This window comes from Natrix helvetica (genome assembly GCF_964273705.1).
Source record: "Natrix helvetica genome assembly, chromosome: 3".
In the NCBI taxonomy this organism is placed as follows: domain Eukaryota; kingdom Metazoa; phylum Chordata; class Lepidosauria; order Squamata; family Natricidae; genus Natrix; species Natrix helvetica.
Genome location: NC_138549.1, coordinates 64679848 through 64695184, shown reverse-complemented (window position 1 = coordinate 64695184; position 15337 = coordinate 64679848). Strand labels below are relative to the sequence as shown.

General features: G+C 39.6%; 1 protein-coding gene across 2 annotated transcripts in view; it reads right to left on the bottom strand.

Annotated features, from left to right (window-relative positions):
- The window catches only part of BRINP2 (BMP/retinoic acid inducible neural specific 2), a 179311-nt gene that overhangs the window by 27799 nt on the left and 136175 nt on the right, over positions 1–15337 (bottom strand). The window contains exon 8 of one of the 2 annotated variants that reach the window (XR_014175046.1): positions 9743–11862. Coding sequence is in view for 1 of the 2 variants with exons in the window: in XM_081948966.1 (XP_081805092.1) it covers positions 10749–11862 (1114 nt within the window). In the remaining variant the exon portion in view is untranslated. Of the gene's footprint in view, positions 1–9676; positions 11863–15337 lie in introns of those variants that run through there. The other variant, XM_081948966.1, reaches the window with a different exon arrangement.

Genomic DNA, 15337 nt, shown 5'->3' with positions numbered 1-15337 from the left:
TTTCTGTATACAGATCAGCCCTTCTACTCTTCCATAGAATAAGGATAATTAAAGATATATATGTCATGATTTAACTACTTTTCAGTATAAAGAGCCATTAAGCTTTCACTTTTTATAGTTCATCTGTTATGATGTTTTGTTCAACTCAACCTTTTCCTGACAGTTATAGGAAATGCTCAATCTGCCACTTTTATATATTCTGGGTCCAAAACACAGCCAATAAAATGCAAACATGTTGCACACTCATTTTCCAACAAATTGCTCTTGTGCCAGTACCAGTACTCCATGAGTGTGCAACAGAAGAGAGGAAATAGCAGATGATAAGTCAGATCCTTTCAGTTTGACTAAAGTAGGCTTCCCAATTGGGGATGAAGAATACCAGGATAGCGAAGGTCCCCCAAGTACTATGATTTTATGGATGTTTACAAATAGTAATGTAAATGCAGAAAATACATTTTCCTTTTCCTGTACATGCAATCCCTAGTCCTCCTGATTTTAGATGAATGTTTTAAATATATTTTACCTACTTTAGTAGCCTTTTCCCCACAAAATATATAAAAACAGTATTTTTCTTGGGACTCCTTCATTCTAATTGTGTATTGTACTCATTGTCTCTAGCAGCAACATCATAGAGGGGTCTTTACAGTGCATCAGCATTGTATATCCAGTATATCACATACTAGTTGCAATTGAATAACTGTGCCCTTTTACTTCTAAATACATCAGAACTCAGAAGAGGTCTAGTTCCAGCTTGCAGTATTAAAGTTCTGCAGAGCTCAGAGGAAAGATGCTTTCTTATATGCAGGAAACCATCGTCCCAGTGGTGCCCCCACTCTGCTCTCCACCAGCACTTCATTGATCTTTAGAATGGTACAGGTCTTTAATGATGCAGCGAACAGGAGCAGGATGTAGTGTCATTTTGTCATTCCTCATGTTCATACCAGTAGCAGCCAGGATGGTTTGTTTTAGAAAGCATCCAAGCAACCCTGAATGCAGCATAAAAGGGAGAAAAGGCTGTTTTCTTGTTTTGAGATTCTCAATGTTTTGAGGTTGGATGAAATTAGAACTCTTGCAGCTCTCCCTTACTATTTCACCAGGATTGAGGGTGAAATTGATGGTGGGGTGAAATAGTCATTGAGCTACCATCGTAATAGTGATACGTATCTTTCCTCTCCTAAAAATATTGACAAGCTGCGCATGCAGTAATGCTGAAACAAGGCAAAACAAATGAATATACTATGCCACAAAAATTCTGACTGTCCAGTCTTTATATTATCTACAAACATTATAAATATATAGCCAATGTTTTCTGAACCTGTGGGAGAGAGAAGGCTATCGTATTGAGATTTCTCATGAATGTGAACTAAATTTCAGTTAATGTTGAGCTCCTTGCCTCTCTGTAAAATGGGGGGGGGGGGAGAGAGAGAGAGAGAGAAAGAGAGAGATTTTGTTAAGATGTTCAGTTGGCACAATTTATACAGATGTAAAATTCAGTGCTCTTTAAGCAAAACAAAAATGGCTTAATTATAAAATGTTAACATGTGGTAGCATTTTGAAAATTATTTTATATAAATATAGGCATTGCTGAGCTTCATAAAGTGGTCTAATTTTATTGGAGGAGGGAAGAGGAAAGCCAATGTAAAAACAATTAATTGGATTGAGTGGTTTGATCACAAAACTTTCATTTCTTGAGAAAAGCTACTCTGAACTCTCTAGTGCATAAAATGAAAAGCAGTTTGCTTTGATAGAAAAGTCCAGCAGGGAAAATGCAACAGTGAGTAGCCAAAGTTTATGATTAAATATTTGGATCTCCAAAATGTTGTTAAATTCCTGCTCTTATCAGAAACTGTTGAATTCCAGCATGGTCAATAGTGATGAATTCTGGGAATTATAATTTCAACAACTAGAAAGAACACAGGTTTGCCATTTTTCTAGCATAGCACTAAACCCATGTTCAAAATCAGCTAGAATAGCAGCTGACCAGTGGAAGTAGGTTGTGTATTATGAAATTGCAGAGGATTGGCCCTGTTCCCATATCTGCCATCTGTTTTTAGGTTGTCTGCTATTCAATTTCATCAGTCCCATGCTTATTGGAGGGTTTCTCCACTTGGTGACATTCAGAAAGTGAGGAGATGAGAGCCTTTAATGAGGACATTGTCCTCTAACTGCAAGACAGAGCAGATTCAATAGGAAAGAACAAAAATGTGCTGGGTTAATTTTCTGTTGGCTCACTAAATGGCAAGCCTTTCAACAGTATTGTGAGAAAGTGCTCCTAGAAAATATATATATCAAAGTCCAAAACCCAGCCTGAAGATGGCGAGTGACACCTCACCGAAACATTGCCAAGACAATCTCAATCTTACTGGTCTTGTTGTATTCGGTTTTTTTCCCGTGTAAGATTTAGATTGTCTTGGCAATGTTTCAGTGGAGTCTCACTCGCCATCTTCAGGCTGGTGTTTTTGGCTTCATGTTTGTGTGAGTAAAGCATGGTCGGAGCTGCCATCTTTCTATAAATCTTGGTGGGTGGGTGTGGAGTGCTGGCTTTGTTTCAATAAGTGGATTGATTGGCTGTGTAGTTGTATCATGATTGGTAGATTGGTGCTGATTGATGCTGGCTGTGTGTCCGTTGTTGTTTTGTGTTGTAACAGCCTGGGTGGTGGGTGGGGCTCGTTTGTTGACTAGGGCTGGTTTCCAGATGTCTGGTAGGTGGGAGGTATCGTCACGTTTATTCATGTTGTGGGGTGTTTATTTCAATAGCTTCTATAATTATTCTCTTGTTGAAGTGTTCAGTTTTGGAGATTAACCTGGTTCCTTCAAAATTAATTTCATGCCCTGTAGCTTTAAGGTGCTGGATAAGGGAGGAAGTTTTTTCTTTTTTTTCTTACTGCATTCTTGTGTTCTGCGATCCGTGCATTTATTCTCCTATTAGTTTGTCCTATGAATGTTGCAGGGCAGATTTTGCATGGTATTTTGTAGACTCCTTGGTTTTCTAGCTGGATTTTGTCTTTGGGGTTTCTTAAGATGTTGGCTATTTTTGGTTAGTGTTGAAGGCTGTCTTGATATTGTGCTTGTGGAGAATTTTGCTGATTTTATCTGTGGTGCCTTTGATGTAAGGGAGGAGGGCAATGCTCTTGTCCTGTTCTGTGTCTCAGTTCTTGGGGGGAGTCTCCCTTTGGATTAGGTTGGTAATTGTTTTTCTTTGGAATCCATTGGAGATTAATACATTTGTGAGAGTGTGTAATTCAATTTTCAGGTGGTCTTTGTCGGCTAGGCATTTGATTCTAGAGATGAGGGTCTTGGCTACAGAGTTGATCTGTGCAGGTGGTGGTGGGATTGTGGGTTTAAGTAGAGGTTGGTGTGTGTTTTTTTCTGGTAGGTGGTGTGTCCTAGGGAGCCATTGGGTTTTTTGTAGATTAGGACATCCAGAAAGGGAAGTTGGTTGTTAGCTTCTATTTCCATAATGAATTGTATTTTGGTGTGTAGGCTGTTGAGATGTGTGAGGAAGTTGTCCACTTTTTCTTTCCCATGTGGCCAAATTACAAAAGTGTCATCTACATATCTAAGCCAGAGTTTGGGTTTGTGTTCAGATTTATCTAAGGCATTGGTTTCAAAATGTTCCATGTATAACTTTGTGGTGACAGGTGAGAGGGGTGATCCCATGGGTGCTGCTTCTATCTGTTTGTATCTTTTTCCATTATGGATGAAGTATGTGTTGGTTAGGCAGTGGTTGGTCAGGTCCAGGATGTGTTTAGGGGGGTTGTATTTGTTCTGGATAGCTGTCAAGGCTTCTTTTATGTTGCCAAGACAATCTCAATCTTACAGGGGAAAAGACCCAAATACAACGAGACCAGCATACCTACACCCGTGAAAATCTACAAACACACACACACAGACACACACACACACACACACACACACACACAGAACCACAGGTGAAAACAGAGTCAGGAAAGTGTGACATGAGGAATGTATCCATTGGCTTCAATTTCTTTTCCATAGAGAAAATAATCAGAATGTAGAATGAAAATAAATAACCAATCTTTCCTCTGCACTGCTCAGGAATAGGTATTAATGAATAATTTTCTTCTTATCTACCTGGCTCCTTTAGATACTTGCTTGTGGACTAATGAGTATAAACAACCTTCCTTTGACCTGTTATGGATATATTAGAATACAATCCTTATCTTCCAACAAGCATGTCTGTTGTGCAGAAGGAGCTTAAAATGTGTAGTGGCAAGGTTCACACATTATGTTGTGAACAAGGCAATTTCTCAATAATTGACCTATGTAGCAGCCAATGTATTAATTTAGCTAGAACCCAAAAATATTTTTTCCTTAGTGATAGCATTAGATTTTAAGATGGAAACTTGGGAAAACATATTAGTTCACTGTTTTTTCAAAAAGAATATTCTGTATTTCCTAAACCAGATCTTGATTTTGTTTTGAAACCAACACCAAAGCAATAAAGGGCATTGTGTGTAGGCTCAATATTATTCTCTTCATGGACGTGCGGTCAGGGGAGGCAGGGGAGGCCGAGCCTCACCGCTCTCATCATGAAAAGAAAAAAAGGGAAAAGGGAAAAGGCACACGTGGTCCGATTCCCTGCCTTCCTGAGTCAACATGAAGGGGACGGCGGAGCGCGCTCCACGGTCCCCTTCATGTTGACTCAGGAAGGCGGGGAATGGTACCATGTGTGCAGGAGGCTGAGGCTGCCTCAGCCTCCTGCACATGTGGTCCCATTCCCCACCTTCCTGATGACGTCACCAGCCTCACCAGCCATAAACCTCACCGCACGTCACTGATTCTCTTTCACCAAGAAGAAGAATACTGTATGTGTTCTTGCAATCATACATGAAGGTGTCAGTTCAAGATCCAGCTTTGCTCAATGAAATGGCTGGTACAATGTTCAATTGTTGTAATATAAGATAAAATATAAGCAGTTAAAATTAAGCATTTTTACTATAGAGGTACTATAGAAAATTACAGTGAAACATTAAAAATGAAGAAAGAACAAAATTGACTACATTATCGACCCGAGGGTCACTATGGAATACAAAAATGTCTCTCTGGGAGAAAAAAATCAGCTGTAGTAATTTCTATCAGGTACAGAGGATGACAATTATAAGTGAATTTTAAACTCCAATGGAAGGGGGCTATAATTCATACCGAACATATTCAAAATTGAATTCATGGGAATTCACATCTAATTAATGTCATCTCTTGTAGAAACTTGATCTTTGTCATTTGTGATCTTTACTTCACTTTGTAGATTGTACCGTATGTCCTCTAAATTATATTACTCACAACACTCATAATTTTCATTTCATCATTTCCATAACTCATCTAAGGACAACGGAGTACTTGTATCAGCCCTTGAATTTCTGCTTCAGGTCAATTTCTCTGTCTCTCAAAAACTTGTTCGGTGCTATTTGTATTCACAGAGTTTGGCAAAAACAGAATGGCCACAACCCTTGGCAGGTTCTAGTACGGAGCTTTCCCATCACAAAAGAAATGATTACAACTTGATGAAAGCTCTTGCTACTGATATTTCCTGAAGGGAGTTTTGTCTTCAATGAAAGAGAATGACTGTTGCATTCTGAACAACTCATTTCCAGTTGAAGGACAACTTCACAAGGCAAACCCTCTTGGTCTTTCTAAAAAGAGGATTTGAAGGCTTCTTTTCCTGATTTTGAATGAAACATTTTGGACTTTTGAATCCAGCACCTTACAGCTAAGTCACCACATCTGTTTTGTGATGGCTTATCATAGATATGTTACAACATATTAATTTTATTTAGTGTTATATCTACAGCAGAATGAGACAACTCGCCTCAGCCAACTCACCATGGTCAACTCGCCATGGCCAATTTGCCATAGGACAACTCGCTGTGGGACAATTCAATAATTCAGTTTAATTATTTAAAATAATTTAAAAAAATGTTTTAATTTTTGTCATTCACATTTCATTTTGTCCCTCCTTTGGCATCCTTTAAAGATTGTATTCCAGGATATTAGTGTAACTCTTGTCCCGGTAAGAGTCTTGGTAAGTTGTTCTATGGCAAGTTGGCTGTGGTGAGTTGCCTGCGGTGAGTTGTCTTAGGCTTTATGTACAGGTAATCTTTGACTTATGCCCACAATTGGGACCAGAATTTCATTTGCTAAGCAAGGCAGTTGTTAAGTGGGTTGCACCCAATATTATGACCTTTTTGCCACAGTGGTTAATTAAATCACTGAAGATGTTAAATGAAAAACATGCTTGTTAAGCAAATTTGGCTGGTCTCATTGACTTTGCTTGTTGGAAGCCAGTTGGGAAGTTGCAAATGGCATTCACATGTTCCTGCCATGCTGTAAATATATATTGGTTGCAAAGCATCTGAATTTTGACCATGTGACTATTGGCGTGCTGCAACTGTCATAACTGTGAGAACCAGTTGTAAGTCCTTTTTTTCCAGTGTTGTTGTAGCTTCAAGTAGTATTAAATGAATGATTGTTAGGACTACATATTATCAAGCTGCTTATTAACTCTGATTAAAATAAATATGGCATAAATATTAACAGAACTCAAATCCAAGTCCTGTTTCAGTGGAGCAGAAACCACAAACAGCTACCCATAAACAACCTTAAGATTTAATATGAGACAGAAAGGACATCCCAAAATACAGATTTACATAGATTATTCAGTCTTTGTTTCTGAAACATAGCTGTGCTTGTGAGACCATCCAAAACATATTTTTTGTCTATTATCAGATTGTCCTTGCAGGCAGATAGATCTTTGCAGACCTGACCTGAAAGCTTTTAGATGGGTTCATTTGACCCATCCTGCCCTAGGTATATGAGGTTTGATATGGCTGGTCTTCTGACAATTTCTCCTCGTTCTCTGCCCAGAATTGGATGGTAGGGCACAATCTAAATTTCTGCCTGAACCTTTCAAGTAAAGACCAGTTGCTGGCTAATTACACCTTGCAGTTCTGAGGTCATGACTACTGCTACCTAATTCACACAGGAAAACACTCTCTGTGTTGTCACTGGGGTCCAGTCAAGTTACTCAGCTGCCATGGTATTTATTTCCTCTTGCCATGTTTCCTGGAAACAATGATTTCAGTACCTAGAAGTGCTTATGCTGTCTGGCAAGAAAGGCTTGGTGATAACCTCGCAGCTTCCTGCTTAGAAGGGTGCTTTGTGCTTTCAAGATGAAACAGGTGGTAGAAAGCCAGGCTGCTTTGAGATGGGAATGCAAGAATCCCATAGATTGTCACTTCAGTATCTCTAATCTAAAAGATCAGCAGAGCAAGGAAGTTATTAAAAGAGGCTGTCCAATCCTTTATATTAGAGTTTTCCAAGGAAAGGCAAAGCAGCTGCCAACTGAGCTTTAATTATGAAGATTTATGTACTAAAGAAAATGTATTGGCTGTGTTATTCTCCTAGATTCCGTATGATTCTACTGGATTGTTAACTAAAGCATATTCTATCAGCATCATACTTGCGACTTTTTCCCCAAGTGTAGCTGAGCACAGTGTTGTGTATTCAATTTCATGGCAGGCAGGTGAGTTCTCCTGGGGTGCAGCTGGAACAAGCACTAAGTATGTATTACAAGAATGTAACTCGAGTGTGCAGCTACCTGGCAGAGTCACGCTAACGGGTTGTTCTTGGCATGCAAACTTGGTAGCAGATGTGAAACAGAGGGGGGAATTGCTGGGATTTACAGCAAAATTATAGGTACCCTTTTCGATAAAATGTTTAGAAACTCTTAACATCCTTCAAGAGGGCAACTTAACTGTTAATTTCAGCATCTCTCAAAAATCTCAAATTTCAGATCAAAGAAGGAGTGGTATAATGTTACAGCAAGCAAACTGATCTGAGAAGAAGCTTGGTTTCAAATCTGCCTAATGCTGCATAGTGTGATATTTAGGCAGACTAGGATCAGGAAGAGCAGCTCATCACATTAAGTTATGTTCCAAGTATCACAACATTAGGACAGCTTGTGTTCCAAGACAGTCTGCTGGCACTGCTGGGAAAATTACAGGTGAGGCATGCAAGCAGCTAGCCCTTTTTTTTCTTGCTTACCTTTTCTAGCTGATATTCGGAGTATGCTATTGATGCTGATAGACAGGCAGCTCTTAGTGCTACCAATCAAAAGACTTCCTGCAGCTATTTTTGTTTTCCCCTCCTTGTTGTTTTTATTAGAAAAAAGATGCAAGAAAACCCAATGGAAAAATGGCCATGTGTGTGTGTTACAAAAGGGACATAATAATACAGTATTCTGGGCTCCTTTGTCATATTTTAGGAATGAAGCAGGACAATTGGATAAGAAAAGTTTTATCTAGAAGTATCCAGGCTCTGGACTTTGAATCAGCAATATTTCTGTGATTGCAAAGGATCAGCTATCCCAAAGATCCTAGGAAGTGTGTGTATGTGTAGGGGTGGGGAGGGAGGCAGGGAAACAAGAATGAGATGGCATCACTGCAGCAGCGATCAGATTTTTCTGTTTTCATTTGGCACATTATTCTCTTGAGAAAAGGTATCAGGGATAAAAGGAAGGGCATTAAGCAGGAGGAGTCAATATGGTTGTAATGAGTCCAGTATTGGGGAGCATACTGAGTATAGGTCAAGTGAACATCACCGTTGATTAGAAGCAAATCAGCCAAACTGTCCAAAGGAAGCCAGATTATTACAACTGGCAAGGGAACAGGGTGAAAGTAAAGCAGAAATTGCAACCCCTTTGTGAATGGTGAGAAGAAAATGAGAGGAGCCTTTCACCACAGTTTCAGTGCCCAACCCTGGATAATTAAATCCTACAATTAATGACCCTGATATGTGCTTACCTCTAGGATGTGTAATACCATTGAAATAGGGCAGGTGCCTCAAACAATAACACCCTTGATTTGGTACAAGATTGTTGGGTGGCTATGGAGAAGTCAACTGCCCTATTAATTAGTACCACAGAAATTGAAGAAAGAGAGGGACAGGGGTTTACACAAGAAAAATGTATTTATCTGAATTCCTTCTCAGCATCTTTCATTCTGTTCACAAAACTGTCTTTCAATTTCCTGACCTCAGTAGGGACATGTTCACACTCTCCAACAACAGTGGTTTATTGCAGCAATAACTTCACTTCTGTCGTGTCTGCTTTGCACATTCAGGAGAAATTAAGTACACAAATGGGGAGTTTAATCACTGAAGTTATTGCTGAAGTAAATTTAGCTGGATTCAAAGGTCTTCTTCCTTGCATTTACGAATGGAGAACACATTCACACATTGCACAAATTGCAGACTATTGAAGATATAATGTAAATTATTTTGATTGTTTACTGCTTTCCTTTTTTCTTCAAGACAGAGAGGAGGGAGGGAGGGAGGGAAGGAGTGCGAGGGAGAGAGAGAAGGGGAGAGGGTATGAGAATCTCTCTCCCCCCCACATCATAAAATATGATAAAACATACATTTGGCTAAGATGTGTGCAGCAGTATACACAACGAAATGGAATGTTCCATTCCAATTTGTTTTTAAATTGCAAAAATCAAATGCTTTTTAAAAAGCCAATCATTTTAAACAAATACATAAGTAAATTTCTAAATATATATATTTCCAAATATATACTGAATTTAACAACAATTTCCAAATATGTATTTGGAAAGAGTATTTGGGTCTTTTCCCGTGTAAGATTGAGATTGTCTTGGCAACGTTTCAGTGAGGTTTCACTCGCCATCTTCAGCCCAAAACCCAGCCTGAAGATGGCGAGTGAGACCTCGCTTATATATATATATTTGGAAACAATACATATTATTAATATATTTGGACACAGTATATTGTTTGCCAAACCAAACAGGTTCCAAATATACTGTATATTTAAGAATAATTGCCTCTGCATCACTTTTCCTGGATGGAAATTTTGTAATTTCCTATGAAATCAACCACATATGAAAGAACCGCGTGATTAAAAGGGACAGAAGAGTGTGATGTGTTTCATAGTAAGGAGAGAGAAAAAGAGATAATTTAGGCACACTTCTCATATCCCAAATGATATTAGCCAGTTAAATGCTTGTAATGGCTCCAGGAAACAAATGAAAAAAGTGAAGCAGGGACTTGGTGAGTCAGTTGAAACTTAATTCCTAAACTTCTTTCTTTGAAAGGCATTTTTCCAACTGACAGAGATGGAGCTACCTTCTGAGAAAGATGTGCTTAGGTGGTGGTTTTAGAAGGGAATGTAGAGAATATCAAGCCCATGCCATTGTCAGAAACACCCATAAAAATAATACAAAAGTAAACAGTATAAAGGAAAGCAAGGACTAAATAGGGTTTTCAAACTAGGCTTTCTTAAAACCCCTGCAAGAATCATGTCTAACTCTTCTTCATCATCTTTTGAAGGGCTTGCTAGCCAAAACTGCCAGACAGAGAGCAAAAGGCTTTATTGCCATTCCTGTCATGCTGCTTTCAGTCACTTTCTTTTTCCCAGTCTACCGGTTCCTTCATAGTTTCTTGATGTAGTCAGCAGGAAAGGGAATATGATAACCTGTTCAGTGTTTGAGTAGGACATTTGCAGCAGCACTGCCTTGAGGCCTCTTCTTAGGTAAACTATTCCAAAGATTGATGTGCCATAACTTATTTCCAAGGTTCACAAAGCCTGCAATCATCTGAGGCAGGTTGTTGACTGTCTCGTGGAATTTAATGGCTGGCATGAAAGTAAGGCCTTTGATTGTTGCAGTTTCTTTTCCTCTCCAGGGTTACAGGAGTAGCCCTACCCACTCCTAAGGCTAGCTGCAGAGTTTTCCAGTCTCATATTCCACTGGGTTTGGCAGCTTGGCATTGAAGGCCTGCAGGGTAGACTGGATCCGACTCACTTCATTGTTGGCCAGTTTGAGCCTATGCCGAAGCAAGCAAGAGAAAAGATCAATGCGGCTTTTCCCCGGTGGGGAGAGACGGTTCACTCGGTCCCTGATCTCAATCAGTTGTAAGATAGCAGAGTCCTGTGAGCCTTGTGTATAGGGGTAATCTAGCTGAAGGACAAGGTCCCGAATTGCATCAGACTCAAATGGCAGGCTGTAGCCAAAGACCTGTAAGCTATTGATTCTCATATACCCTAGATTCTTAGAAGGATCCATTTCCAAAGGCTCATAAAAGATGGTTTCATTAGAACTGTCGTTAAGAGATTTGATGCGGCTCCGCAAATAGACATGGACTGTTTCAAAAAAGGTCTTCCACTTGCTGCCTAAAGTGAGAGTCCAGTTTTGGCATTGGCCAGAGGCATCTACATTAGTCCTTTCCCAGTCAGGGAAGCCAGTCTCATTGGTAGGCATAAACCAGCTTTCGGAATGGCTACCCCCAAAGGGATTGACGTAGATGGCCATGACTGGCTCCAAGGTGCTATTCTTGGTGAGGCAGATCTGGAGGGAGAGGGCCAGCATGAGGTGGACCAAATTTGGCTTGTACTTGTTGCTTTTCAGTGTCACCAGCATCCTCTTCCTCCAGGAAGGGTCAAACCAAGTCCCCAGGCGCATATCATTGCTAATGAAAATTGACTGTACTTCAATGCGGCTGTCCCGCTTTTGCAGAAGATATTTCAGCTCCAAGTCCTGCAGGTCTGTTTCTAGCCCTAGGTAATGCTCAAGAGACTCTGCCACCTCTGGGCGGCACAACCCTAAAGTGAGGATATAGCCAGAATTGCAGGATCCACACTGGGTGATGTTATCTTCTGCACAGGCAGCACATTCTGGCCCTTCTCCTGCAGCACAAGGGATGGTGACCTGACAAGAGGGCTGATCATTAGGGCAGATGCAGCTGCGGCTTTCTTCAACAAATGTCCCTAGCACAGAGGCCTCACTGCAGTAAAGGAGGGACTGAACGTGGCTCCACCAGTAGGTCAAAGGCCTAGAGGAATAAGGTAAACAGAGAGAAAGGTGAGCTCTGGAATTATACTTCAGAAGAAGACCATTTGATCTAGCCAGATTTTATGCTTCACCAACTCACTCCCCAAAGAAAAAGGTAATGCCCCCCCCCCCCAAGGAAAATCTTATATTGCAATATCCTTCATGGAATTGTAATTATTCATTCAGGTTGAAATAAAAATAAATAAGCAATATCTGAAATCTGTCTAAATACTCACTTTTTAAAAAGTTTTAAACATTATAATTGTTTTATATTGTTATTTTATGATGCCCAGAGTCATTTGACAGTGAGATTGGGCAGCATATAGATTTAATAAAGAAATGGGGAAAAATCCAGAACAGAAGTTTCAGCCCATATGCTAAATAGAAATATTTTCCTTCACATTACGAGGGCTGAATCCTACAAACTTGAGGTGAGAATTCAAAGCCAGGGGAACTGACAGACTTCAGACAATTTGGGATGCAGTAGAAGATTCAGACCACTCCCAAGAGGGAAGACTAAGAGTCCCAGCAAACTTCTCCCCGTGCTCTGGCAACGGAGACTACATGGGAGAAAGGGAAGAAGAGTGTTGCATGGTCACTTTTATGCAAATGCAGAAGGGTCCATTTTTACTTCCTCAGTTACCTAAAATATACCTTCCCCACTCCAGTTCAACCTTCATATTCAGAGAGGGGAATGTATTTTACCTGCCCATTCAGATTATAGCTGAGCATGTGTAGTAGACTGCACAGCACTTCTCCATTCACAAGAATCCTCCTCATTCTGTTTCCTGAAAGTCTTTGTCTCTAAGGCAAAACATATCTGGGTTGCAAAAATGTAGATGACCAATAAATGGCAACAAAAGGTTATATATCTATATCTATTGATCTATCTATCTATCTATCTATCTATCTATCTATCTATCTATCTATCTATCGATACATAGATATAGATAGATATAATAAATATACTTTCTCTCTCTCTCATCTCATTCCTTTACAAGAAAGAGGAAGAGGGTCATCTAGCAGCAATCAGTTGGGAAGACACTAAGGTCTCTGAGGTCACTACTACCAATCTGTTGTTGCTAAGGTGACAAGAGTCTTTGAACCAACATTGACAACATAGGTCTTTGTTCTGTTTGTGCATTGTTCCTCTCCTATGGCTCCAGACGTGGCCTCCCACATCTGACATGCAAAAAACTGGAGGACCACTAGAGGTGGGAGCACAAGGATTCAGAAAACTATTTTTTTTCTGCCATCTAGTAGCAGATCAGTTTTGCAACCCAGATAGCTCTATCCAACATTACCACATTTGTTGTAGGTGTAGGATAAGGAATGGGAGATAAGGGAGTGTCTAATAGACTCCTTGTGCCTGTCTTTTACTATATTTATATCACTGCAATCAAGTAAAACTCTATTTTTCATTTTACATATTTGGCTGTTTGCTATATTTCTCAATTTGCAGTTTTCATTCTCTTAAGGTTACTAATACACTGATTAACATGCACTTCTCAATTAAAAAAACTTTATCTGATCACATCTTTGCATCAAGATTCATTTATGAGCTATGATTTAATTAAAAAGACAATATGAACAGGGTAGCAGACTGTGAATCAATTCCAACATTTCAGTTCTCTAAATTAAACCAAGGAACAAACAGAAGACAAGACAGACTGACTCCTCACAAAAATTACAGATTCATACCCCTAAGCATCTAAAAATTAGGCATGAGAAATAGGGTAGGAATTTTTTTAGCCATTTTTAGAATGAGGATAAAAAAGAGTTTTCCACTTCCCAAGTACAAAAGAAGCGTTCTCCAAGATTTCTCCATCTCCATGAAATCCTTTTCTGCCCCCACCACTCATGAATTTATGGAGTAATGGAGGAAATATGAAGACTCACTGAGCTACTCCAAATATTGATGATCTTTCAATATCTATTAAGGCATAGAGAATAAGGATGGAAATACCACTGCCACAATTTTTAGTGGGAGCAAAACGGTATAGTCTGCAAGCAGATTCATCATTGTGGTGATGAACAGCCAGCAAAACATGGTGTAAGTTAGCAGTCATCATTTTCCATGTGCACAAACACACAGATACGTCCCTTCCCTCCAACAAAAGCACTTTTAAGAAAGATGCATCCTAAACTAGAACAGCTGCATGCAAAAAGTCATCTATTAAATAGAATTGTGTTTTGAAAAGTCTGTTAGAAAAGCTGATGACAAAATTCCATATATATATTAGGAAAAATTGCAAGCAACTAGAAACATGGGTTTTCCAGCTTTAAAGATAATTTCAGTAAATAGTGTATTTGCATCAGTGGTGAAATCTTTTTTTTTTTTTGCTACCGGTTCTGTGGGCATGGCTCGGTGGTGGTGGGTCATCTGACCAGGTGGGCGTGCCCAACTTTTCCCCACTTTTTAAAGCATTTTTCTCCTGACGGTTCGGGCGAATAGGTAGGAAAAAATGCTTTAAAAATAAAAAAAAAATGGTTCCGACAATCACGTGGATCAGCTGAGTGTCACAGAACCTTTTTTTTCACTTTCTAACATTTTTTTTTACTACCAGTTTAGGCGAACCTTAGCATTTTTTGCTACCATTCTAGCGAACCAGTCAGAACTGATAGCATTTCACCCCCGATTTGCATGATATATAAAAGCCTGCAATATAATCTGGAGACCCAGTCAGTGATTAAGTCCTGAGGCTAGAAACCAGGAGACGGTGAGCTCTAGTCGAACCTGGGACTCAAAGCCAGCTGGTGACCTTGGGCCAGTCCCTCTCTCTAGTCATAGGGAGGAAGCAATGGCAAATCACTTCTGAAATCTTGCCAAGAAAACTGCAGGGATTTGCCTAAGCAGTTGCCCGAAGTAAAAAACTGATTCAAAAGCATAGATACAAAAAAAGTGTGTGTGTGTGTGTGTGTGTGTTCCAGATCATTAGTCAGGCTAATGAAGGATGTGTGTGAGTGTGTCATTATTGCAGCAGGAGATAGAAGAACTGTGCCCTTAGCCTTGATTGTCTTAGTACTTTCTACATCAATCATTACTAGGGAATATTCTTCCTGACTCTTCACCCGCTCAACCCCACCTCTATTTAATGAAAGCTGAAGAGCCAGTCAACAATTATATGTCAAATAAATTGGTAGGTATGGCGGGTTTCAATACTTTAAAAAAAATAAAGCATTAAAAACAACAGCCACATAAAATTAGTGGGAATTCGTATGGTAAGATTAGCTGGAAGACGACATCCCACCAGCATGTGTTGACCTTGGTTCCAAATCTATTCTGATATCTACAGAATTGTGAGAGAAAGTAGCTTCATTATTGAACAGACCTGCTATTCTGGCTACGTAAATTAAAATACAAACATACAACTCCCGTTTTGGAGATCACTGAACAAAAGTTAGTAAAAATAAATCATGCATTTATTTGCACATCTACTTACTGTAAATGTTTAATCATATTTCAGCTCCAATTC